We start from the raw sequence: 25,686 nt of genomic DNA on the forward strand, positions 1-25,686 counted from the left end.
TCCATAACTTTATCTTCTAGTTCACCTATTCTCTCCTCTGCCTCTTCAATCCGAGCCGTGGTGGTTTCCATTTTGTTTTGCATTTCATTTAAAGCATTTTTCAGCTCCTCGTGACTGTTCCTTAGTCCCTTGATCTCTGTAGCAAGAGATTCTCTGCTGTCCTCTATACTGTTTTCAAGCCCAGCGATTAATTTTATGACTATTATTCTAAATTCACTTTCTGTTATATTATTTAAATCCTTTTTGGTCAGCTCATTAGCTGTTGTTATTTCCTGGAGATTCTCCTGAGGGGAGTTCTTCCGCTTGGTCATTTTGGATAGTCCCTGGAGTGGTGAGGACCTGCAGGGCACTTCCCCTGTGCTGTGGTGTATAACTGGAGTTGGTGGGCGGAGTCGCAGTCAGACCTGATGTCTGCCCCCAGCCCACCGCTGGGGCCACAGTCAGACTGGTGTGTGCCTTCTCTTCCCCTCTCCTAGGGGCGGGATTCACTGTGGGGTGGCGTGGCCCGTCTGGGTTACTTGCACACTGCCAGGCTTGTGATGCTGGGGATCTGGTGTATTAGCTGGGGTGGGTAGGCAAGGTGCACAGGGGCAGGAGGGGCAGGCTTAGCTCACTTCTCCTTAGGTGATCCACTTCAGGAGGGGCCCTGTGGCAGCAGGAGGGAGTCAGATCTGCTGCCGGAAGTTTGGCTCCTCCGCAGAAGCACAGAGTTGGGTGTTTGCGCGGAGCGAGGAAGTTCCCTGGCAGGAACTGGTTCTCTTTGGGATTTTGGCTGGGGGATGGGCGGGGGAGATGGCGCTTGCGAGCGCCTTTGTTCCCCACCAAACTGAGCTCTGTTGTCCGGGGGCTCAGCAGCTCTCCCTCCCTTTGTCCTCCAGCCTTCCCGCTTTCTGAGCAGAGCTGTTAACTTATGACCTCCCAGACGCTAAGTCGTGCTTGCTGTCGGAACACAGTCCGTCAGGCTCCTCTGCTTTTGCCCGCTAGACTCGGGGGCTCTGCTTGGCCAGCGAGCCACCCCTCCGCCCCGGCTCCCTCCCGCAGTCCGTGCAGCGCGCACCGCCTTGCCGCCCTTCCTACCCTCTTCCGTGGGCCTCTTGTCTGCGCTTGGCTCCAGCGACTCCATTCTGCTAATCCTCTGGTGGTTTTCTGGGTTATTTAGGCAGGTGTAGGTGGAATCTAAGTGATCAGCAGGACGCGCGGTGAGCCCAGCGTCCTCCTACGCCGCCATCTTCCCTCCTCCCGAAAGAAATTTTACTACACTGTACAGAGTGGCTGAGTTCTCTAAGTCTACATCCATAACCCAAGAAGTTAGTTTACCCTCTCTTTTGTGATTCCTTATTTTCCGTAATTTTACCTTCTATATCACTTAGTCATTCCTCTGCTGCTTCCACCCATTATTATGTGCAGTAAGCATCATGTCTCTTTCATAGCATTTTTAAATTTCACCCTTGACCAATTTTTATGTCTTTTATCTCTGTGGTACGCATATCCTTGATGTCTTCTATGCTGTTCTCAAGCCCATCCAATATGCTTATTATTGTTTTAAGTTCTGTTTTAGGCCTATTCCTTATATCTGTTTTCATTAGATCCCTGGATATGATCCTTTCTTGTTCTCTCTTTGGGGATGAATTCCTCCATATTCTCATATTGTCTAGGTCTCTGTCTTCTTCTGTGTTTTAGAAAACCTGTTATGTGTTCTGCTTCTGAGAGTAATGGCTACATTAAGAAGAGTTCATATGCTGTACGGAGACTGGCGCTTCAGGAAGGGTTTGTGGTGAGTGCTGTGTGCACTGTGTTCTTGCGTTTTGGTGTCTTGGGAAGTGGGCATCACCCAATCCATTAAGGTTATGAATAGAATAAAAATAAAAGTGAAGCAAATTCTCTCATTTTTACTTCTTGTGCGCCTCCTTGAGCTGTAACATTGGCTTTCTCTTGCCCTCAGAGTGAAAGTTAAACCATCAGGTCCCCACATTCTCAGACTTGACACTAGTTTGGAATCAGATGAGCATTACACCATTGACTTTACTGGGTATGCAGCATGTGATAGTATATCATGGGACTTCTCAGCGTATTTAGTCATGTAAGCCAATGTGCTATGTGTTCTGTTCCTCAGGATTATCCTGACTAATACATGTAGATGCTTTTTCTCTTGTAGTTTCAAATATTTGAAGAAAACTGTAACACGTATAAAGTTCTGGGAAGCAAAGTGACATGAATGAAGTGTCATGCTGTTTGACTTGGACAAGAGCAGGGTGAGGATAACGAGGAGCTATGGGATCCTGTGGTCCTAGATGCAAAGTGAGCGCACCTGGGACTCCTGTAAATGTTCAGTTGATGTGCATCAGGATACGTGTAAACCATTGATATTTAGTACAAGGGTAAGCAATTGTAAGAGACTCTATCTCTTGTTCATGTAAGTATAGTTTTCCTGGTAAAACAAACTTTGTAAACCAGACCCAAGTAGGTAAGCACAGAATCATGTGTCCAGAGAGGCTTCCTGGGGGAAACTGCTGTATGGAGGGGAAGCCCCAGGCCATGGCACTAAACCTTCCAGCAATCCCTACCTGCACCTGCTCCTGGGAACACAAACAGAATGGTGCATAGTGTGCACCCCCTGGCGGTCCTGATCTTCTTCTACAGGGCGGTTTGTGTCTGGGCTCACACTGACAACCCCTCACTGTGTCCTTGCACAGTAATACACGGCCGTGTCTGACAGGAAAGCCTTCCTCACCCATTGTGAACCTACTCACCTGGGGTAGCAGCCTGGTGCTGGGTAGTACTGAAAGCTCCCTGCAGTCTAGGCCCGGCCCTGCAGGGAGGTTCCTGTCAAGACTCACAGGACATTTATTCCAGTGTCTCTACTCCAGCATTACATGGTGGAGGGGAGCAGATTATGCCACCCCAAATATGCCACTGGAATGAAACTTGCTTGAGAAACAGCCAGTGCAGAGACGCACTGACCATCATTTGTTCCCTAAACAGAATATAAATCTCCTATGTGAAATACACCCTTTTTGTACCAGGAGGGGAGAAATGTCCTTAGCACCAGAAAAATGAATTTAGGCCCCAGAATGCTGTGCAGAGAAACCTTAGTGCTTCACTATTGTAGTAACACGAAGCACATTGAAGCTCTCACTTTTTCCCCATTGAGGATGATATTAGTGTTGGGTCATTCATATATGGCTTTTATGATCTCGAGGTATGCTCCTTCTATCCCTACTTTCTTGAGGGTTTTTATCAAGAAAGGATGCCGTATTTTGTCGAATGCTTTCTCTGCATTTATGGAGAGGATCATATGGTTCTTGCCCTTTGTTTTATTGATGTGATGAATCACGTTGTTTTGCACATATTGAACCAGCCATGCATCCCAGGTATAAATCCCACTTGGTCGTGGTGAATATTTTTTTTAATGTATTGTAGGATCTGGTAGGCTAATATCTTGTTGAGGATTTTTGCATCCACGTTCATCAGGGAAATTGGTCTATAGTTCTCCTTTTTAGTGTGGTCTCTGTCTGCTTTTGGAATCAAGGTAATTCTGGCTTCAGAAAGAGTCTGGAAGTTTTCCTTCCGTTTCTATATTTTGGAACAGCTTCAAGACAATAGGCGTTAACTCTTCCTTAAATGTTTGGTAGAATCCCCTGGAAAGCCATCTGGCCCTGGGCTCTTGTTTTTGACAGATTTTTGATTACTAATACTATTTCCTTACTGGTTATCGGTCTGTTCAAATTTTTATATTTCTTCCTGTTTCAGTTTGGTAGTGTATATGTTTCTAGGAATTTTCCCATTTCTTCCAGATTGCCCATTTTATTGGCATATAATTGCTCATAATATTCTCTTATTATTGTTTTTATTTCTGTTGTTTTGGTTGTGATCTTTCCTCTGTCATTCTTGATTTTAGTTACTTGCATCCTTTCCTTTTTCTTTTTGATCAAACTGGCTAGTGGTTTATCAATTTTGTTCATTTTTTCAAAGAATCTGCTTCCGGTTCCATTTATTTGGTCTACTGTTATTATTATTATTATTTTTTTTTTTGGTTTCGATAGCATTAATTTCTTTTGTAATCTTTATTATTTCCTGTCTTCTGCTGGCTTTGGGTTCTATTTGCTGTTCTTTTTCCAGCTCCTTAAGGTGTAAGGTTAGGTTGTGTATCTGAGATCTTTCTTCCTTCTTTAGGAAGGCCTGGAATGCTATATACTTTCATCTTATGACCACCTTTGCTGCGTCCCAGAGGTTTTGGGTTGTGGTGTTATCATTTTAATTGACTTCCATATACTTTTTAACGTCCTTCCTTTTTAACTTCCTCCATATACTTTTTAACTTCCTAATGAATGGAGTTAGCCCATTCATTCTTTAGTAGGATGTTCTTTAGTCTCCAAGTATTTTTTAACTTTCCAAATTTTTTCTTGTGGTTGATTTTGAGTTTCACAGCATTGTGGTCTGAAAATATGCACAGTATGATCTCAATCTTTTTGTACTTACTTAGGGCTGATTTGTGTCCCAGTATATGGTCTATTCTGGAGAACGTTCCATGTGCGCTAGAGAAGAATTCATATTCTGCTGCTTTAGGATGAAATATTCTGAATGTATCTTTTAAATCCAACTGGTCCAGTGTGTCATTCAAAGCCATTCTTTCCTTGTCGATTTTTTGTTGAGATGATCTGTCCATTGCTGTGAGTGGGGTGTTGAAGTCCCCTAATATTATGGTATTACTATCGGTGAGTTTCTTTTTAAAATTTTTTTTTTCAACGTTTATTTATTTTTGGGACAGAGAGAGACAGAGCATGAACGAGACACAGAATCAGAAACAGGCTCCAGGCTCTGAGCCATCAGCCCAGAGCCCGACGCGGGGCTCGAACTCACGGACCACGAGATCGTGACCTGGCTGAAGTCGGGCGCTTAACCGACTGCGCCCCATCGGTGAGTTTCTTTATGTTTGTGATTAATTGATTTATATATTTGTGTGCTCTCCCATTTGGCGCATAAATGTTTACAATTATTAGGTCTTCTTCGTCTATAGACCCCTTGATCATGATATAATGCCCTTCTGCATCTCTTGATACAGTATTTTTAAGTCTAGATTGTCTGATATAAGTATGGGTACTCGGGCTTTCTTTTGTTGACCATTAGCATGATAGATGGTTCTCCATTCCCTTATGTTCAATCTGAAGGTGTCTTTAGGTCTAAAGTGGGTCTCTTGTGAACAGCATATAGAAGGATCTTGTTTTCTTATCCATTCTGTTACCCTATGTCTTTTGACTGGGGCATTGAGTCCACTGAGGTTTAGAGTGAGTACTGAAAGATATGAGTTTATTGCCATGATGATGCTTGTAGAGCTGGAATTTCTGATGGTGTTCCCTGGTCCCTTCTAATCTTTCTTGCTTTTGGTACACACACACACACACACACACACACAGACATATATATATATATATATATATTTTTTTTTTTTTTTCATCTTTTGTCCCCTCAGAGAGTCCCCCTTAAAATTTTTTGCAGGGCTGGTTTAGTGGTCAAACTCTTTTAATTTTTGTTTGTCTGGGAAACTTTTATCTCTCCTTCTATTTTGAATGACAGCCTTCTTGTATAAAGAATTCTTGTCTGCATACTTTTCTGATTCAGCACACTGAATAGACTCTGCCACTCCTTTCTGGCCTGCCAAGATTCTGTGGATAGGTCTGCTGCAAACCTGATCTGTCTTCCCTTGTATGTTAGGGACTTTTTTTTTCCTTGCTGCTTTCATGATTCTCTCCTTGCCTGAGTATTTTGTGAATTTGACTATGGTATGCCTTGTTGCTGGCCAGTTTTTGTTGAATCTAATGGGGGTCCTCTGTGCTTCCTGGATTTTGATGTCTGTGTCTTTCCCCAGGTTAGGAAAGTTTTCTGCTATGATCGGCTCACATAACCCTTCTACCCCTATTTCTCTTTCTTTCTCTTCTGGGACCCCTATGATTCTCATGTTCCTTTTTAATGAGTCACTGATTTCTCTAATTCTTAAGTGTTGCTCTTTTGCCTTCATCTCCCTCTTTGTTTCTGCTTCATTATTTTCTATAAGTTTGTCCTCTATATCGCTGATTCTCTGTTCTGCCTCATCCATCCTTACCAGGGCTGAATCCATCCGTGATTGCAGTTCAGGTATAACATTCTTAATTTCATTCTGGCTATTTTTTTTTTACTTCTCTTATCTATTCAGAAAGGGATTTTAATCTATTTTTGACTGCAGCTAGTATTCTTATTATCGTGATTCTAAATTCTGGTTCAGACATCTTGCTTGTACCTGTGTTGGTTAAATCCCTGGCTGTCGTTTCTTCGTGGTCTTTCTTTTGGGGTGAATTCCTTTGTTTTGTCATTTTGAAGAGAGAAAAGGAATTAATGAAGTAGAAATATTGAAATAAAACAAATAAAATTACAAAAATATTAAAATTAAAAATTGAACACACACACACACACACAAATCTAATAGTTAATGCTAGATCGTAGGTGTGTTTTGTTTAGGTGTTGAAAGTGGTTTGACAGATTAGGGAAAAAAATGGGGCAAAGTAAATCATTTGAGAATTTGAAACAATGCATACACTGATGTAGAGTAAAATGGGTAGATGGGAGTAAAATAGAATTTGAAATTAATATAGACAAAAGTAAAGCGTATAGTAGAAAAAATTAAATAAAATATTTTTAATAATAATTATGAATTTTTTGTTCTGTATTTAAGAAAAAAGTAAAGAAATGAAAAAGAATAAAGATAAAGAAAAGAAAAAATCATTTAATAATTTGAAAAAGTGAATATACTGTAGTAGACTAAAGTAAAATGATGGAAATAAAATGGAATTTGAAAAAATTTACATAAAACTAAAAAAACATAGTAATGACAATTAAAAAAGATTATTTTGTAAGTATGAAATTTATTGTCAAATAGGTTTCTATACAACACCCAATGCTAATCCCAACAGGGGCCCTCCTCAATACCCATCACCCACCCTCCCCTCCCTCCCACCCCCATCAACCCTCAGTTTATTCAGTTTTTAAGAGTCTGTGATGGTTTGACTCCCTCCCTCTCTAACTTTTTTTTTCTTCCCCTTCCCCATGGTCTTCTGTCAAGTTTCTCAGGATCCAAATAAGAGTGAAAACATACGGTATCTGTCTTTCTCCATATGACTAGTTTCACTCAGCACAACACTCTCCAGATCCATCCACGTTGCTACAAAAGGCCACATTTCATGCTTTCTCAATGTCAGGTAGTATTCCATTTTGAATAGATACCACAATTTCTTTATCCATTCATTAGTTGATGGACATTTAGACTCTTTTCATAATTTGGCTATTGTTCAAAGTGCTGCTATAAACATTGGGGTACAAGTGCCCTATGCATCAGCACTCCTGTATCCTTTGGGTAAATTCCTAGCAGTGCTATTGCTGGGTCATAGGGTAGACTTATTTTTAATTTTTCAGGAACATCCACACTATTTTCCAGAATGGCTGCACCAGTTGTCATTCCCACCAATAGTGCAAGAGGGCTCCTGTTTCTCCACATCCTCTCCAGCATCTATAGTCTCCTGATTTGTTCATTTTAGCCACTCTGACTGGCATGATGTGGTATCTCAGTGTGGTTTTCATTTGTATTTCCCTGATGAGGTGCGACATTGAGCATCTTCTCATGTGCCTGTTGGCCATCTGGATGTCTTCTTTAGAGAAGTGTCTATTCATGTCTTCTGCCCCTTTCTTCACTGGATTATTTGTTATCAGGTGTGGAGTTTGATGAGTTCTTTATAGATTTTGGATACTAGCCCTTTGTCTGATATGTCATTTGCAAATATCTTTTCCCATTCCGTTGGCTGCCTTTATATTTAGCTGATTGTTTCCTTTGCAGTGCAGCTTTTTATCTTCATGAAGTCCCAATAGTTCATTTTTGTTCTTAATTCCCTTGCCTCTGGAGATGTGTCAAGTAAGAATTTGCTGTGGCTGAGGTCAGAGAGGTTTTTTCCTGCTCTCTCCTCTAGGGTTTTGATGGTTTCCTGTCTCACATTCAGGTCCTTTATCTGTTTTGAGTTTATTTTTGTGAATGGTGTAAGAAAGTGGTCTAGATTCATTCTTCTGCATGTTGCTGTCCAGTTCCTCCAGCACCATTTGTTAAAGAGACTTTTTTCCATTGGATATTCTTTCCTGCTTTGTCAAAGATTAGTTGACCATACATTTGTGGGTCCAATTCTGGAGTGTCTGTTCTATTCCATTGGTCTATGTGTCTGTTTTTGTGCCAGTAGCATGCTGTCTTGATGATGACAGCTTTGGAGTAGAGGCTAAAGTCTGGGATTATGATGCCTCCCACTTTAGTCTTCTTCTTCAATATTTGGCTATTCTGGGTCTTTTGTGGTTCCATATAAGTTTTAGGATTGCTTGCTCTAGCTTCGAGAAGAATGCTGGTGCAATTTCGATTGGGATTGCAATTTTGATTGTGTAGATAGCTTTGGATAGTATTGACATTTTAACAATATTTATTCTTCCAATCCATGAGCATGGAATGTTTGTCCATTTCTTTGCATCTTCTTCAGTTTCCTTCATAAGCTTTCTATAGTTTTCAGCATACAGATCTTTTACATCTTTGGTTAGGTTTATTCTTAGGTATTTTATGAATCTTGCTGCAATTGTGAATGGGATCAGTTTCTTTATTGGTCTTTCTGTTGCTTCACTGTTAGTGTATAAGAATGCAACTGATTTCTGTACATTGCTGTTGTATCTTGCGACTTTTCTGATTTCATGTATCAGTTCTAGCAGACTTTTGGTGGAGTCTATTGGGTTTTCCATGTGTAGTATCATGTCATTTGCAAAAAGTGAAAGCCTGACTTCATCTTTGCCAATTTTGATACCTTTGATTTCCTTTTGTTGTCTGATTGCTGATGCTAGCACTTGCAAAACTATATTAAACAACAGCAGTGAAATATCTCAATTTTTCCCCATTGAGGATGATATTAGCTGTGGGCTTTTCATAAATGGCTTTTATGATGTTCAAGTGTGTTCCTTCTATCCCGAGTGTCTTGATGGTTTTTACTGAGAAAGGATGCTGAATTTTGTCAAATGCTTTCTCTGCATCGATTGACAAGATCATGTGGTTCTTATCTTTTCTTTTATTAAGGTGATGTATCACACTGATTGATTTGCGAATGTTGAACCAGGCCTGCAGCCCAGGAATGAATCCCGTTGATCATGGTGAATAATTCTTTTTATATGCTGTTGAATTCGATTTGTTAGTATCTTATTGAGAATATTTGCATCCATATTCATCAGGGATATTGGGCTGTAGTTGTGTTTGTTGCTGGGTCTCTGTCTGGTTTAGGAATCGAAGTAATGCTGGCTTCATAGAATGAGTCTGGAAGTTTTCCTTCCCTTTCAATTTTTTTGGAACAGCTTGAGAACTAGAGGTATTATCTCTGCTTTAAATGTCTGGTAGAATTCCCCAGGGAAGCCATCTGGTCCTGGACTCTTGTTTGTTGGGAGATTTTTAATGACTGATTCAATTTCTTCACTGGTTATGGGTCTGTTCAAATTTTCTATTTCTTCCTGTTTGAGTTTTGGAAGTGCATGGGTGCTTAGGAATTTGTCCATTTCTTCCAAGTTGTCCAGTTTGTTGGCATATAATTTTTCATAGTATTCCCTGATAATTGCTTGTATTTCTAAGGGTTTGGTTGTAATAATTCCATTTTCATTCATTATTTTATCTATTTGGGTCATCTCCCTTTTCTTTTTGAGAAGGTGGCTAGAGGTTTATCAATTTCGTTTATTTTTTCAGAAAACCAACTCTTGGTTTCATTGATCTCCTCTTCAGTTTTTTAGATTCTATATTGTTTATTTCCGCTCTGATCTTTATTATTTCTCTTCTTCTGCTGGGTTTGGGGTGTCTTTGCTGTTCTGCTTCTATTTCATTATGTGTGCCATTAGATTTTGTATTTAGGATTTTTCTTGTTTCTTGAGTTAGGCTTGGATTACAATGTATTTTCCTCTCAGGACTGCCTTTGCTGCATCCCAAAGCAGTTGGATTGTTGTATTTTCTTTTTTTTTTTAATGTTTATTTATTTTTGAGAGAGACCGAGGCAGAATGCGAGTGGGTTAGGGGCAGAGAGAGAGGGAGGCACAGAATCTAAAGCAGGCTCCAGACTCTAAGCTGTCAGCACAGACCCGGACGTGGGGCTCGGACTCACAAGCTGGGAAATTGTGACCTGAGCCGAAGTTGGAATCTCAACCGACTGAGCCACCTAGGCCCCCCTGGAGTGTTGTATTTTCATTTTCATTTGTTTCCATATATTTTTTAATTTCTTCTCTCGGTGCCTGGGTGACCCATTCATTCTTTAGTAGGGTGTTCTTTAACCTCCATGCTTTTGGAAGTGTTCCAGACTTTTTCCTGTGGTTGATTTCAAGTTTCATAGCATTTTGGGCTGAAACTGTGCATGGGGTGATCTGAGTTCTTTTGTACTTCTGAAGGGCTGTTTTCTGACCCAGTATGTGATCTATCTTGGAGAATGTTCCATGTGCACTCGAGAAGAAAGTATATTCTGTTGCTTTGGGATGCAGAGTTCTAACTATATCTGTTAAGTCCATCTGATCCAGTGTATCATTCAGGGCCCTTGTTTCTTTATTGATCCTGTGTCTAGATGATCTATCCATTGTTGTATGTGGGGTGTTAAAGTCCCCTGCAGTGATCACATTCTTATCAGTAAGGTTGCTTAGGTTTGTAATTATTTTATATATTTCGGTGCTGCCATATTCGGTGCGTAGACATTTGTAATTGTTAGCTCTTCCTGATGGATAGACCCTGTAATTATTATATAATGCCCTTGTTCACCTCTTGTTACAACCTTTAATTTAAAGTCTAGTTTGTCTGATATACATATGGCTACTCCAGCTTTCTTTTGACTTCCAGTAGCATGATAGCTATCCATCCCCTCACTTTCAATCTGAAGGTGTCCTCGGGTCTAAAATGAGTCTCTTGTAGACAGCAAATAGATGGGTCTTGTTTTTTTATCCATTCTGATACCCTATGTCTTTTGGTTGGAGCAGTTAGTCCATTTACATTCAGTCTTATTGTGGAAAGTTACGGGTTTAGAGTCATTGTGATATCTGTAGGTTTCATGCTTGTAGTGATGTCTCTGGTACTTTGTGGTCCTTGCAACATTTCACTTACAGAATCCCCCTTAGGATCTCTTGTAGGGCTGGTTTAGTGGTGATGAATTCCTTCCATTTTTGTTTGTTTGGGAAGACCTTTATCTTTCCTATTCTGAATGACGGACTTGCTGGATAAAGGATTCTTGGATGCATTTTTCTGTTCATCACATTGAAGATTTCCTGCCATTCCTCTCTGGCCTGCCAAGGTTCAGTAGATAGGTCTGCCACTACTCTTATGGATCTCACTTTGTAAGTTAGAGCATGTTTATCTCTAGCTGCTTTCAGAATTTTCTCTTTATCCTTGTATTTTGCCAGTTTCATTATGATATATCATGCAGAAGATCGATTCAAGTTATATCTGAAGGGAGTTCTCTGTGCCTCTTGGATTTCAATGCCTTTTTCCTTCCCCAGATCAGGGAAGTTCTCAGCTATGATTTGTTCAAGTACACCTTCAGCCCCTTTCTCTCTCTCTTCCTCTTCTGGAATTCCTATGATACAGATATTGTTCCATTTGATTGCATCACTTAGTTCTCTCATTCTCCCCTCATACTCCTGGATTTTTTTTTATCTCTCTTGTTATCACCTTCCTCTTTTTCCATAATGTTATCCTCTAATTCACCTATTCTCTCCCCTGCCTCTTCAGTCCATGCTACGGCCACCTCCATTTTATTTTGCACCTCATTTATAGTATTTTTTTTAGCTCCTCATGACTATTTCTTAGTCCCTTGATCTCTGTAGTAATAGATTCTCTGCTTTCTTCTGTGCTTTTTTCAAGCCCAGTGATTACTTTTATGACTATTATTCTAAATTCTTGTTGTGTTATAGTGCTGAAATCATTTTTGATCAATTCGTTATGTGTCGCTACTTCCTGGAGTTTCTTTTGAGGCGAGTTCTTCCGTTTCATCATTTTTGGTAGTCTCTGTGGTGGCTCCAAACTGCAGGGCTCTTCCCCTGTGCTGTCTGGTGTAACTTTTGTTGGTGGGTGGGGCTGCAGTCAGACCCATTGTCTGCCCCCAGCCCACTGCTGGGGCCACAGTCACAGTGGTGTGTACCTTATCTTACCCTCTTCCAGAGGCAAGATTCATGTGGAGTGGTGTGGCCCCTGTCTGTGCTGCTTGCACACTTCCAGGCTTGGCGTGCTGCTTCGATAGGATCTGGCATATTAACCAGGGTGGATCCGCAAGGTGCACAGTGGCGGGAGGGGTAGGCTTAGCTCGCTTTGCCATCAGTGGTCCCCTGTGGTAGGGGCCCTGAAGCACCAGGAGGGAGGCAGACCCGTCGGAGGGATGGATCCACAGAAGCACAGTGTTGGGTGTTTGCGTGATGCAAGCAAGTTTGGTGGCAGGAACTGGTTCCCTTTGGGATTTTGGCCGTGGGATGGGAGAGGGAGATGGCGCTGGCCACTGCCTTTGTTCCTGCCGAGCTGAGCTCTGTCTTCCGGGACTCATCAACTCCGCCTCCAGGTGTCCTCTTACTCTCCCCGCTCTCTGAGAGCAGAGCTGTTGACTGTTAGCATCCCAGATGTTAAGCCCCGCTGGCTGTCAGAACTCACAGAGTTTGGCCCCTCCACTTTTGCAAGCCAGATTTTGGGGGCTGTGCCTTCCCGGGCGGTCTCCCCCTCCACCACCCTGGCTCCCTCCCTCCCGTCCGTATAGCATGCACCGCCTCTCTGCCCTTCCTACCCTTTTCCGTAGGCTTCTTGTGTGTGCTGCCTCTGGAGAGTCCGTTCTGCTAGTCTTCTGGAAGTTTTCTGGGTTATTTAGGCAGATGTGGGTGGAATCTAAGCGATCAGCATGATAAGGTGTTCTCCTAAGCCGCCATCTTCCCCTCTCTCCCCAAATAGGAATATTTTTAATAGAAATTGAAAGTAAAAATGAAGTTTTGTCTCTTGCCCCCCAAACACAGGCTATTGGACAGCCAGCGAGGCATCTGAATGCCCTTGCTGTGGTTCAGCTCCTTCTTGGGAAAATACCACCTCAGAGGAGATGTAGCACCATGAGGGATGATCTTGAGAACCTTGGACAGGAGCCAACACTGCCCAGAATGCAAACAGCAAGAGGGACGCACTTAGGGTGACCTGGCCCTCTGCCAGCCTCATGCCTCTGCTCAGGGACATCTGCCAGTGAGAATGGATAAATGGAGGATCCTCAGCAAAGCCAGATCTAGACCATCTGACAGAACAGAGGGCTGTGCTGGGCAGTCAAAACCTTACACCTGGGGGCCACCTGTGGGGTTAGGTAACAGTCACAGGGTGTGGCATTGGGTGACCCTGCACATCAGTTTAGCTGGGGCACACGTGGCAGAGGCAGGCGGGCCCTGTCCAAGCATACTCACATGGACATAGTAGGGACTTGGACCCAGAGACATGGCTCTATTCAACACATTCCATCTTTCCTGTAGCTACTTGAATACAGAATATACAGTTTTAACACCATGAACTTCTCTACCACTTCCATGTCCTGTGGTACTGCCAGTTCACTTTCTATGGATGACTACTTTTCCTCATTATGGAGACCACATCTTCCTACTTCCTTGGGATGTGGAGGTAGACGTCAATTTTGCCTTTGTACGTGTTGAAAAACATTGCTTTGTAATTTTACATGTCTTATTCTGGTTGGCTATTAGTTTGCAAGCCATTTGATCCTTTTGGTTGTTACTTTGAAGCTTCCTCTGAGTTTACTGAGGAAACATTTCCCAGTATTTTGTGTCATGATTGGTGAAGTACAAGGTTGTATTTTAGTATTTTCTTATGCCAGCTGGTGAGAACAGAAAGTACTTGTGACCATGTGTGAGCTCCAGGATTTTTTCCCTCTAATCCTGTATTGTGATTCTTTCCAGGCTTCTGGCAGTCTCCTCCTATACATGTGGGGTTCCCTCCTCAGCTGGAGACACAAAGGGGCTGTCTGCTAGTGCCCAACTTGAGAGGAAGAGTGAATGTCCCCACTAGTTTTAAAATGCCCGCCTTCCTTTTACACAAAAACCAGATAGGGATACCATAACACACCTAAAAACTACATGGGCAAAAATCTCCTTGACCTTGGCCTTGGAAATGATGTTTCGGATATGACTCCAAATGCACAGTCAATGAAGACCAAAATCAGTGAGTGAGAACACATCAAACTAAAAATCTTCTGCTTAGGGAAAGACACATTCACCAAAGGAAAAGACATTTTACAGGGATGGAAAAAAAATTGTAAAACGTGTGATATGAGGTTCATATCCAAAGTTTAAAAAAAGCTTATTTTGCTGAATATTATAACAAGCAACCCAATTTAAAAAAAATGGGGGAGTAGAGGACTTGAAAGGGCATGTTTCCAAAGTCCATGTACAAACGTCCAGCAAGTGCCTTAAAACGTTCTCAACATCACTCATCAGCAGAGACATGCAAATCAAAGACACAATCCCATAACACTTCACACCTGTTATTATGGCTGTTACCATCAGACAAGAGATAACAAATGCTTGTGAGCATGTGGAAATAAGCAAACCTGGTACACTGTCCCTAGGAATGTAAACTGGTGAGGTTACTACTGAAAGCAGTATGGAGAATTCTCAAAAAATTAGAAACAAAAGTATGGTTGTGCCCAGCGATCCCATTTCTGAGTGATATATACAGGGGATGAAGTCACTACATCAGAGATATGTGCACCCCATGTTCATTGCAGTCTTATTCTCCATAGCTGAGACACTGAAAAGACCTAACTGCTCATCAAGGGATTAATAGATAAAGAAGATGTGAGATTAGATAGATAGATGGATGGATACAGAGATAGATAGATACATAGATAGATAGATAGATAGATAGATAGATAGATGATAGATTTCATCCATATAAAAGTTAATCGTGCCATTTGTGACTACATGGATGAAGCTTGAAGACATTATGCTAAGTTAAATTAGTCAGACAGAGAAAGACACATTCTGTATGATCACACTTACATGTGGAGTCTAGAAACATCAAATTCACAGAGACAGAGTGTGCAATGGTGGGTTCCAGGGACTGAGGGGCAGGGAAAATGGGGGGGGCATTGCTCAGTGTGTCCAAACTTCCAGTTAGAAGATAGACAAAAAGCTTCCATGGGTCTAATGTATAGTAAGATGACAATAATTAGTATACATATTGTATATTGAAAGTTGCTTTATGTTCTTACCAGAATTAGCTGAAGAATGTATTGACTAACTTCAACTTGGTAAGCATTTCGCATTATATACATGTATCAAGGCATCACATTGTACACCTTAACCTTACATAATGTTATATGTCGATTATCTCTCAATAAATCTGGGGCCAAAAAAAAAAAGGTATTCCTAGAAGACATTCCTATACACATTTGGCTAGTAATAATTTAACTATGCATGGACATGACTGCAAATCATACAATATGTGATATTAACCCTAAAGATGTTTATGCACAGAGAAGATTTCATACAAGTGTGCATGTGTCTGTGTTGGTGGGAATAATTTCATGTGATTCTGTACACTCATAGAAACAACAGCCATAACAACAGGTGTTAGGACACTGGTGCTAAGTAGAGATCGTGGCATTTTTGAAGAAAATTAAAGGCATTATGGCCAGGGGATAGATCATGAGCAATTTGGGATGTAAAACAAAACAAAACAAAACAAAACAAAACAAAACAAAACAAAACAAAAATTGAGCGGTGAACACTTTTCCTTATTGTGATTGGAACATAACATAAGATCTGTGTTTTCTTTCTACATCTCACAGCTTTTGTACTCCATTTCCCATATGAATGGCTTCCTTTGTGCTTAGTTGATATTTTGCAGTGACACATTTTCATTTGCTTCTTTGTTCCTTTTGTGCACATTCTTTAGATAGATCCTTTGGGTTTACCATGCCCTTACACAAAACACTCTAAAGCCGTAACAGTCTATTGTCAACTGATAACTACTTAAATTCAATCCCATGGACAAGTACACTTTAACGGCTCCACACCACTCCCCACTCTACTGATGTCACAGGCCACATCTGTATGTATTGTGTACCCACGAGCATTGATTTATAGTCACACTTGATGCTTTTGTCTTTTGAATCTCACAAAAGAATTGGAAGTGTAGTAGAGGGGTAATGGCAGCCTCCTAGCAGCCTAAGATGTCCCTGTGTTATCTCTCACACCCCTCCAAAACTTGGCATCCATCCACAAACAAATGTGCATTTTTGGGCCCTGTGGGATCCAGCTCCATATGCCAATGGACCCCTGAAGAGTCTTCCCTACACATGCATAGGTGAACATACCTGAGTGTGGCTATGGACTCTACAGTGACCCCTGAACCTGCTCCACCTTTCTTGTCTGTGGTCTCCGAGGTTCTGGGAAAGGGTCTTAGATGATCACACATGGACTGGAGTCGTTGTGGAAGTCCAACTTTCCAAAGAAAGTGAAAACTCTGACTTTAAATGATATCTTCATTCCCCCCATCCTTGTGCATTGTAGCATTATTTACAAGAACCAAAACACCCTATGTGTCCGCAGACAGAAGAATGGGTAAAAAGAAGTGTGGCCTGTATGTACAGTGGAATTCTATGATTCGTCCATAAGAAAGAATGAAAATTTGCCCTTTGCGACAACATGGGTGGATCCTGAGGGCATCAGGATAAGTGAAGTAAGTCAGACATGTGGGAAATCAAATAGGTATGTCCTGGTGTAGGACATTACAGGGAACACATCGCAAAGCAGAACACTGCTTTCTGGCTTTGCTGAAAACAGCAGGCAATGCTTTGCTTGTGTGGTTAATGTGTATCTAGGAGTCACTAACTTCCCTTATCTCGTTAACGTATATCTAGGGAGCACTCATCACCCTTATCTAGTTAATATAGACCTAGGGGGCACTCGCTTTGCTTATCGATTTAATGTAAATCTAGGGGACACTCAGTTCCCTTATGTAGTTAAGGTAATTCTAGTGGGAACACTAAAGTTCACTTATTTAGTTAATATTGATCTAGTGCAACTAGTTAATATAAATCTAGGGGGCACTGCGCTGATTTAGTTGAAATAAATTTAGGGGAACTCACTGTGATTATCTAGTTAATGTAAATCTAGGGGGCACTCAGTTCCCTTATGTAGTTAATGTAAATCTAGGGATCATTCACGTATCCAGTAAATTTTTATGTAGTGGGCACTCATTTAACTCACCTAGTTAATGTGAGTTTATGGGGCACTCGTTTCACTTATCTAGTTAATGTAAATCTAGGGGGCACTCATTTCCTTGTCTTGTTAATGAAAATCTATGGGACACATTAGGTAAGCACACTTTGCTTATCTAATTAATGTATATCTAGGGCGCATTCAATTTGCTTATCTAGTTAATGTCAGCATAGGGGGAACTCACTTTAATTATCTGGTTAATGTATGTTTAGGGGGCACTCACTTTGCTTATCTAGTAAATGCAAATCTCGGGGGCAAGCTACACTTCCCACTTCTAGTTAATGTCAATCTAGGGGACACACTCACTTTGCTTATGTAGTGAATGTAAATCTAGGGGGCAAGCTACACTTCGCCTAGATAGTTAATGTAAATCTAGGGAAACCTGACTTTGCTTATCCAGTATATGTATATCTATGGGCACTCTCTTCCTTATCTAGTTAATATAATTCTAGGGGCACTCACCTCACTTACCTCCTTCATGTATATAGAGGGGGCACTCACTTCCCTTATGGAGTTAATGTATATGTAGGTGGTGCTCACTTCACTTTTCTAGCTAATATAAATCTAGGGGGCAGGTTAAACTTTGCTTATCTAGTTATGTAAATCTAGGGGTCACTGACTTCACTTATCTAGTTATTCATCTAGGGGGCACTCACTTTGCTTCTCTTGTTAACATAAATCTAGAGGGCAGTCACTTTGCCAGTCTAGTTAATGGCTATCTAGGGGGTACTCTACTTTGCTTATTTGGTTAATGTATATCTAGGGGGCACTCAGTTTATGGAGTTAATGTATATGTAGGGGGCAAGCTACACTTCACTTACCTAAGTAATATAAATCTAAGGGGCACTCACCTTGCTTATCCAGTTAATGTAAATTTAGGGGACACTCACTTAGCTTATCTAGTTAATGTAAATCTAGGGAGCACGCTACACTTTACTTATTTAGTCAATATAAATCTAATGGGCACCTGCTTAGCTTATCTGATTTGTGTATATCTGAGGGGGCACTCACTTTATCTAGTTAGTAAATCTAGGGGGCACACTACAGTTCACTTATCTAGTTAATATTACTCTAGGGAGCACTCACTTTGCTTAGCTCATTAATGTCAGTTTAGGGGGCCCTCACTTCTCTGATCTAGTTAATGTGTATCTAGGGGGACCTCTGTGCACACACAATGAACTTTGGGTTCTTTCCCCTGTTAATCCAGGTCATGTGAACTTAGTTCTTGGTCTACAAGAACATTTGGTGGAGAATTTCTTCCTCCCCTTCACCTTTCTAGGCTCTAGGTTCAGCCACATTCTGCTTGTCAGCTCAGACCCAGCACTATACTTGAAGCCCACATCGCTGTGTTGGTGTGTAGACTCCCATCAATTAGTGGGTGTGGCCTGTGGGTGCTAGATCCTCCACAGGACCCATTCTTACTTTATCCTGAAGGTAAACTCACGTTTCCAGCACATGTATGGTGTTAACTGAATAGGTCTGCATCTGTAACACGTGTGTCCAAACAGACAGAAGGGCTGATGTTACTCCACAGTTCACTTAGCATCCTTCTGTAGTTTACTGAGCAGGTGGCCAGGGCACCTGTTTGGCCCTCCTTCCCAAACATTCCTGGATGCATTCTTGCTGGGAACATGCAGTGTGGCTGCACGGGAATTTCAGGAGGTGCTGGGAAAGTATGATTACCTGTTTGCCCTGGAACGTGGAGAATATGTGTACACATGGCAGTCTAATACTTTGTGTAACCATGTGTCTTTGAGACAAAGTGCATGCATGGGGACACATTGGTACGACTTACAAGACTATCTGCACCAACAAAAGGATTCTAGGTATGAACTGAAGTGAAAATCCTGTTATGTGCTTCATGTGTTTTACATCTATTGGTGAATTATGGGATAAATTCTTATTCCAAAGTAATTTCTGAAACAGTTACTATTAGTTCTGAAAATTTCCTAATCAATTACTATTAAAAAGTTGTATATTTTCAATTCAGAAGAAAATAAACAGACTTTAATATCACTATTATGATTTAAAATATATTCTAGACAACTGTAAAAATAGTAAAAAATATTTAGAAAAAGTGTCGCTAGCTTTCCACAGGCTCAAGTCTGCAGGATTTCTAGAAGGTTCTTGGGAGAACCAAAGTGGAAATCCTAGGCAGACCCTCATCTAAGGATGAACTCACTGAAAAATAGAGAAAAGAAGGAGAAAAGGGGTTCATACTCATCGGGCTCCCTCGGAATGCCAGAGACATCCATAGGCACTTGTGCCTACCTTTCTGATTGATTTCACTGGGGGCTACTTTCAGCCTCATAGTCTCAGTCCCCCACATTTGGAAATTTGCTCTCCAGGGAGGCACAGCTTGCACTGGCTGGGGTCGAATCCATGTCCCTTTCCCTGACAGCCCACAGACACCCCAGTGTGGGACAGGCAGTATGGGTGGGTGGTAGCCCTCCATCACCCTGAACCCATATTGGGACCAGGAAATGAGAGGTCACCTGAAGAATGAGACAAAGCTCAGTGTGCAAGAGCACAGTTTTGGGGAAAATTCATGACTTTGTCCCTAAAGGAGCTTGTGGCAACTTCTCTTATTTCTGGAACCAGAAACCTCAGCCCAAGACACAGCTGCTGACTCAGGTCTTCTGCACAGAGTCTTAGGCACCGTTTGGGCTCTTACAGGCTTACACAAATACATAGAGGCCACAAGATGCAGTTTTCAAGTTTTATTTCAGAGTTCTGCTCAGTGACGCATCAGAGACCTGGTGTCAGGTCCATGATGTGCCTGTGGACCCCTGTGTCTCCCGCAGACCCCGGAAACGTGGATGTTAGCTGTGCTGCCTCATTACTGTATTTTCACAGATGAGCCACGTGGCTTGTGTATAGTTGTTTAGGGGTCTGGAGGCTGAATTATGCATTGTCTTGATCAACAGTCTCTTCCGTAACTTTCTGTCTGTTGATAGTTCTGACATTTCCGGCAACACCAAAGAGGAATGCAGCAATTAAGGCATAGATTCTAGCAAAGATCACTCTGAGATATACCACGGATTCACGACTTTGCCTGACTGACCGCATTCTTCTTGGAGGGGGTCCACTGTCTGTGCTGCCACCAGTGCCTCGTTCAGTGCACCGTGGAGGATCCCAGCCTACGTGGCAATGGCAATTCCTGTTATTGTTGCATATCCCTCTGTGACTGCATTTCTCCGGGATACAGTCATAGTTCAGCTGAGCCACACTGCCATTGCAGTAGGTATCCTGACAGAACTTTCCAGGAGCACAGGGGGTACCGGTTCTCACATGACCAATATCGGTTGTTCCTGTGCTACGATGCGAATCCAGCCCAAAACACCAGAACCCTGAGATCTCAGACTGATGAAATCCAACATGCTCTTGCAGCTGAGGGAGATGGGTGACGTTACTACGCTGCAGCCTTCCACACTGCATGTCTGTGGGGGAACAGGGTTTAGATTTGAATACCCCTGGGTCTCTGCTGCAGTGTCCATATCGGCTGCCTTTTTGATTTATGGTATAGCAGACATCTTCACCTTTCCAGAATTTCTGTAAAGATTCCTTGGCAGTGCATAGTGCGGTCAGTGCAGTTTCCATGATAGCAGTAGCCCTCTTCAGTGCACGGGGTTCCATCTTGCATACGGAAGTCATCAGGGCACTCCACGGACACCCCACGGCAGTATTCTGGAAGATCACATATATTTTGGATTGGCCTGCAGAGTGTCCCAGCATCGGAATAGGTGCAGTTTGTACAGCATCTGCCTGTATTACATTTGCTGCCAGGGGTTAGCATACAATCACTCGTACAGCAGGGATCGTTGTAGCACTGCTTGAAGGAGCCACAGTCACACTGCTCACCTGGCTCCACTACATCGTTTCCACAACGATCGTGAGTCAGGCTTTTATTGAAATAGGAAAGTCCTGAGTCAAATATGCTCTCACAAAACTTATTCACCACTACATGCTGCATATGAATGAGGGAACAGTTACTGAAAGAATCTGTCATAATAGGGTATTTTTTTAAATGTTTTATTCATTTTTGAGACAGAGACAGAGCATGAACAGGGAGACACAGAATTGTAAGCAGGCTCCAGGCTCTGAGCCATCAGACCAGAGCCCGATGCGGGGCTCGAACTCACGGACCGCGAGATCTTGACCTGGCTGAAGTCGGACGCTTAACCGACTGCGCCACCCAGGCGCCCCCATAATAGGGTATTGATTCATAATGCAGGTAGACCTCCTCTGGCATGCACAAAACTTATTGTCATAAAAAATACCAATAGATTTTGCAATTTTTTGGGCTACTAACACAGACAACAATAAAAAATGTCTGCCTAGAGAAGCAAGCGAGATGATGGATTTTGATCTGCATACCGCATAGGTGGCTGGCTGAAACTGAAGTTCATGTGGCGCATCTTTGTTCATAAGTAAAGCTGTATGTGGTTTAAAAGCAACAAACAGGTGTCTTTGAAAGTAGATATGAATCGGACTCCCTGGCACCTGAAAATTGTTCAAGACAACTGGATCTTCCAGATTATAAATGACCATGGAGGAAATATAGTGCCTTACATCAATACCTTGAAGCATGGAGTCAGTCAAACTAACAAGCCTTATGAGAAATCGGGCACATTTTGACACGTTGTTGAACACACCATACATTGTTTTGGAACCGAGAACAAGTCCTTTCAAAATTCCATGATGGGATGAATACAACTTACTAGAGATCCTGGGGGCCGCACTGATATTTGCTTGAGAGAACAGGGGGTTCCTATCCTCCTTATATCCCAGGTTATAAGTAGGTCCCGTTGCATTGGTGTCTGCCACTATCTGAGAAACAACGTGTTCAAACCGTTGGGAATCGCTGAGGGGTCTGATTTCATAGGCAAGGTCATCCAACTTCATGATACCTTCAAGGCCCCCATAGCATGTGTCCATGGTGACCATGGAAAGAGGAATCTCCTGCAGGTAGCCGAGGTAGTAACAGTCTGGAGGGATGAAGGGGTAGTCCATCTGCAAGGCTCCCTGATCATCCTGAGTCATCATCAGCAAATGTCTGGACCAAAAGAGATTCTTGTGCCTCATGTGGATAACATGGCTCTTGCCCCCAAAATGCAGGCTATAGGACAGCCAGCCAGGCATCTGAACGCCCTTGCCGTGGTGCAAGTCCTTCTTGGGAATTACCACCTCAGAAGAGATGTAGCGCCATGAGGGACGACCTTGAGAACCTTGGACAGGAGCCAGCAATGCCCAGAGCGCAAACAGCGAGAGGGGTGCCCTCAGGGTGACCTGGTCCTCTGCCAGCCTCATGCCCCTGCTCAGGGACATCTGCCAGTGAGAATGGATAAATGGAGGATCCTCAGCAAAGCCAGGTCTAGACCATCAGACAGAACAGAGGGTTGTACTGGGTGGCCAGCACCCTACACCTCGGGGCCACCTGTGGGGTTAGGTAACAGTCACAGGGTGTGGCATTGGGTGACCCTGCTCATCAGTTCACCTGGGGTGGATGTGGGAGAGTCAGGTGGGCCATGGTCAACGGTGCTCACATGGACATGGGTAGGGACTTGGACCCAGAAACACGGCTCTATTCAACACATTCCATCTTTTCTCCTTCTACTTGGATACGGGATATGCAATTATAACACACTGAACTTCTCTACGAATTCCACGTCCTGTGGTACTGCTGGGTCACTTTCTCTGGATGACTGCTTTTCCTCATTATGGAGACCAATGCTTCCTACTTCCATGGGAAATGGAGGTAGACTGTCAATTTTACCTTTGTACATATGGAAAAACTTCGCTTTGTAATTTTACATGTCTTATTCTGGTTGGCTATTAGTTTGCAAGCCATTTGATCCTTTTGGTTGTTGCTTTGAAGCTTCCTCTGAGTTTACTGAGGAAACATTTCCCAGTATTCTGTGTCATGATTGGTGAAGTACAAGCTTGTATTTTAGTATTTTCTTATGCCATCTGGTGAGAACAGAAAGTACTGCTGAACATGTGTGAGCCCCAGGGGATTTCCCCTCTAATCCCTTATTGTGGTTTTTTCCTGGCCTCTGGCAGTCTTCTCCCTTGCCTGTGAGGTTCTCTCCTCAGCTGGAGATGCAGGGGAGTTGAGGTTACATTGGCAGCTTGCACCATGGCAGGCTGCACATGATGGAAAGATGGTATCGACCATGGAACTCCCTTGTTTAAGTACCGTCTAGTCCTTTAAAATCCCCTGAGTTGGGTAGAAACCCTCAGAGTTGGCTTTTGGAGAAGAGTCTGCCTTTTCTCCAGGTGGCTGGCCTCCTAAATAAAGCTCAACTTCTTTTCCCACCAAAACTAAAACTTTCGACATTGACCTTTCCAGAAATACTCAGCTGAATTTGGGATTTGATAACAATAAAATGGAGAGTGGAAGGGCAGTTGTCAGGGGCTGGCAGCGTGGGGCAATGAGGAGTAGATCTCAAGGGCTATGATTTTCTGTTATGCAAGATGATTAAGTTCTAGAGGGGTCTCCACAACATTACCCCTGTAATTAACAGTACTGTATGGTTCAAATTTTGTGAAGAGTGTTGGTCTCATGTTCAGTGAGATCCTAACACAAAACCAAAGTGGAAGACACGAATTTTGCTTCTCACATGACAGTATGCTGAACGGCATGGACACACTCTCTACTGATAATGTGAAAATAATTTAAAAACATTTGCATAGTTTGAATAGTAACCCTGAGGATATGTCATTTACAAATATCTTCTTCCATTCCATAGGTTGCCTTTTAGTTTTGTTGACTGTTTCCCTCACTGTGCAGAAGCGTGCTATTTTGAGGTAGTCCCAATAGTTCATATATGTATGTATTTAATTTTCTTGTTTTATTTTTAATTTAAATTCAAGTCTTCAGTCTTTGAGCTCCACGTTTACAGGAAGTTGACTTGTCATGATTAACTTTATGGGTTATCTTGACTGGGTCATGGGTGCCCAGATTCACTACTGTTTCCGTGGATGTCTGTGATGTGTTTCCAGAAGAGACTGGCATTTCCTTCCATGGTTTCTGTCTGGGCATCACCCATTCCATTAAGTTTGTGAATAGAATCTGATGCAGAGGGAGGAAGAATTCCCTCATTTTTACTTCCCATGTGATTGTTTGAACTGGAACAGTGGTCCCCTCTGGCCCTTGTTATGACAGTTATATCATCAGATCTCTACGTTCTGAGACTAGACCCTAGTTCAGAATCAGACATATTACACCACTGGTTTTCCTGGGTCTCCAGCTTGTGACAGTAGATCATGGGACTTCCAAACCTCTTTAGTTATGGAAACCAATGTGCTTTGGGTTCTGTTCCTCAGGAGAATCCAGACTAATACATGGAGATGATTTATCTCTTGTTTAGAGGAATTGAATAAAGCTGTAGCTCATTTAACGTCCTGAGTAGCAAGTGCCAGGAGGGAGTGTCACGTTGTTTGATTGGGACAAGCGCTGGGTGAAGTTAATGGGGAGCTGTGGGATCCTGTGGTCCTGGCTGCACAGGGAGTGCATCTGGGACTCCTCTAATGGCTCAGCTGTTGTGCCTCAGAAAATCTGTAATTCACTTATGTTGAGGGACAGGAGTAAGCAATGCAAACAACTGTGCCTTTTGTGCATGTTAGTGCAGTTTTCCTATGACAACAGGTATCTAATTCAGAGAGTTAATAGGTAAGCACAGAATCCTGTGTCCAGAGAGGCTCCCTGGGGAAACTGCTGTGTGGACAGGAAGCCCCAGACCCTGACAAGAAACCTGCCTGTAACCTCCATCTGCACCTGCTCCTGGCAACACAAAGCAGAATTGTGCATAGTGTGCGCCCCCTGGTGGTGCTGATACCCTCCTGCAGGGAGGTTTGCGTGTGAGCTCCCAGCGAGGTCCCCTCACCCTGTTTCTTGCACAGTAATATGTGGCCGTGTCCTCAGACTTCAGGTTGTTCATCTGCAGATACAGCGTGTTTTTGGCGTTGTCTCTGGAGATGGTGAATCGGCCCTTCACGGAGTCTGCGTAGCTTGTGCTACTCCACTACTACTAATATACGCGACCCACTGCAGCCCCTTTGCTGGAGCCTGGCGGACCCAGTTCATGCTGGAACTACTGAAGGTGCATCCAGAGGCTACACCGGTGAGTCTCAGGGACCCCCCAGGCTTCACCAGGTCTCCCCCAGACTCCACCAGCTGCACGTCACACTGGACACCTGCAGACGCAAGACATCTTGGTCAGGAAACTGTCACACATCCACTGGTTCTCACTCATATCCACTCACATACTCAGTGTCTCTCGTTCACCATGAATTACCTTTTAAAAATGCAACAAGGTAAACCAAGCCAAGCACATACTCCATGATGAGGTGTCTGTGTTCTGTCCTGATCAC

General features: G+C 42.7%; 1 protein-coding gene across 1 annotated transcript; it reads right to left on the bottom strand.

The window, feature by feature from the left end:
- Positions 1 to 20,125: 20,125 nt before the first annotated feature.
- On the bottom strand, positions 20,126 to 22,702 carry LOC123584404 (disintegrin and metalloproteinase domain-containing protein 21-like). Its single transcript, XM_045452238.1, is given in 3 exon segments — positions 20,126 to 20,851; positions 20,853 to 21,334; positions 21,535 to 22,702. Coding segments are annotated over 3 exon segments (2,223 nt in total). The 5' UTR covers positions 22,639 to 22,702; the 3' UTR covers positions 20,126 to 20,214.
- Positions 22,703 to 25,686: the final 2,984 nt, after the last annotated feature.

This window comes from Leopardus geoffroyi, chromosome B3 (assembly GCF_018350155.1).
Source record: "Leopardus geoffroyi isolate Oge1 chromosome B3, O.geoffroyi_Oge1_pat1.0, whole genome shotgun sequence".
Lineage (NCBI taxonomy): Eukaryota > Metazoa > Chordata > Mammalia > Carnivora > Felidae > Leopardus > Leopardus geoffroyi.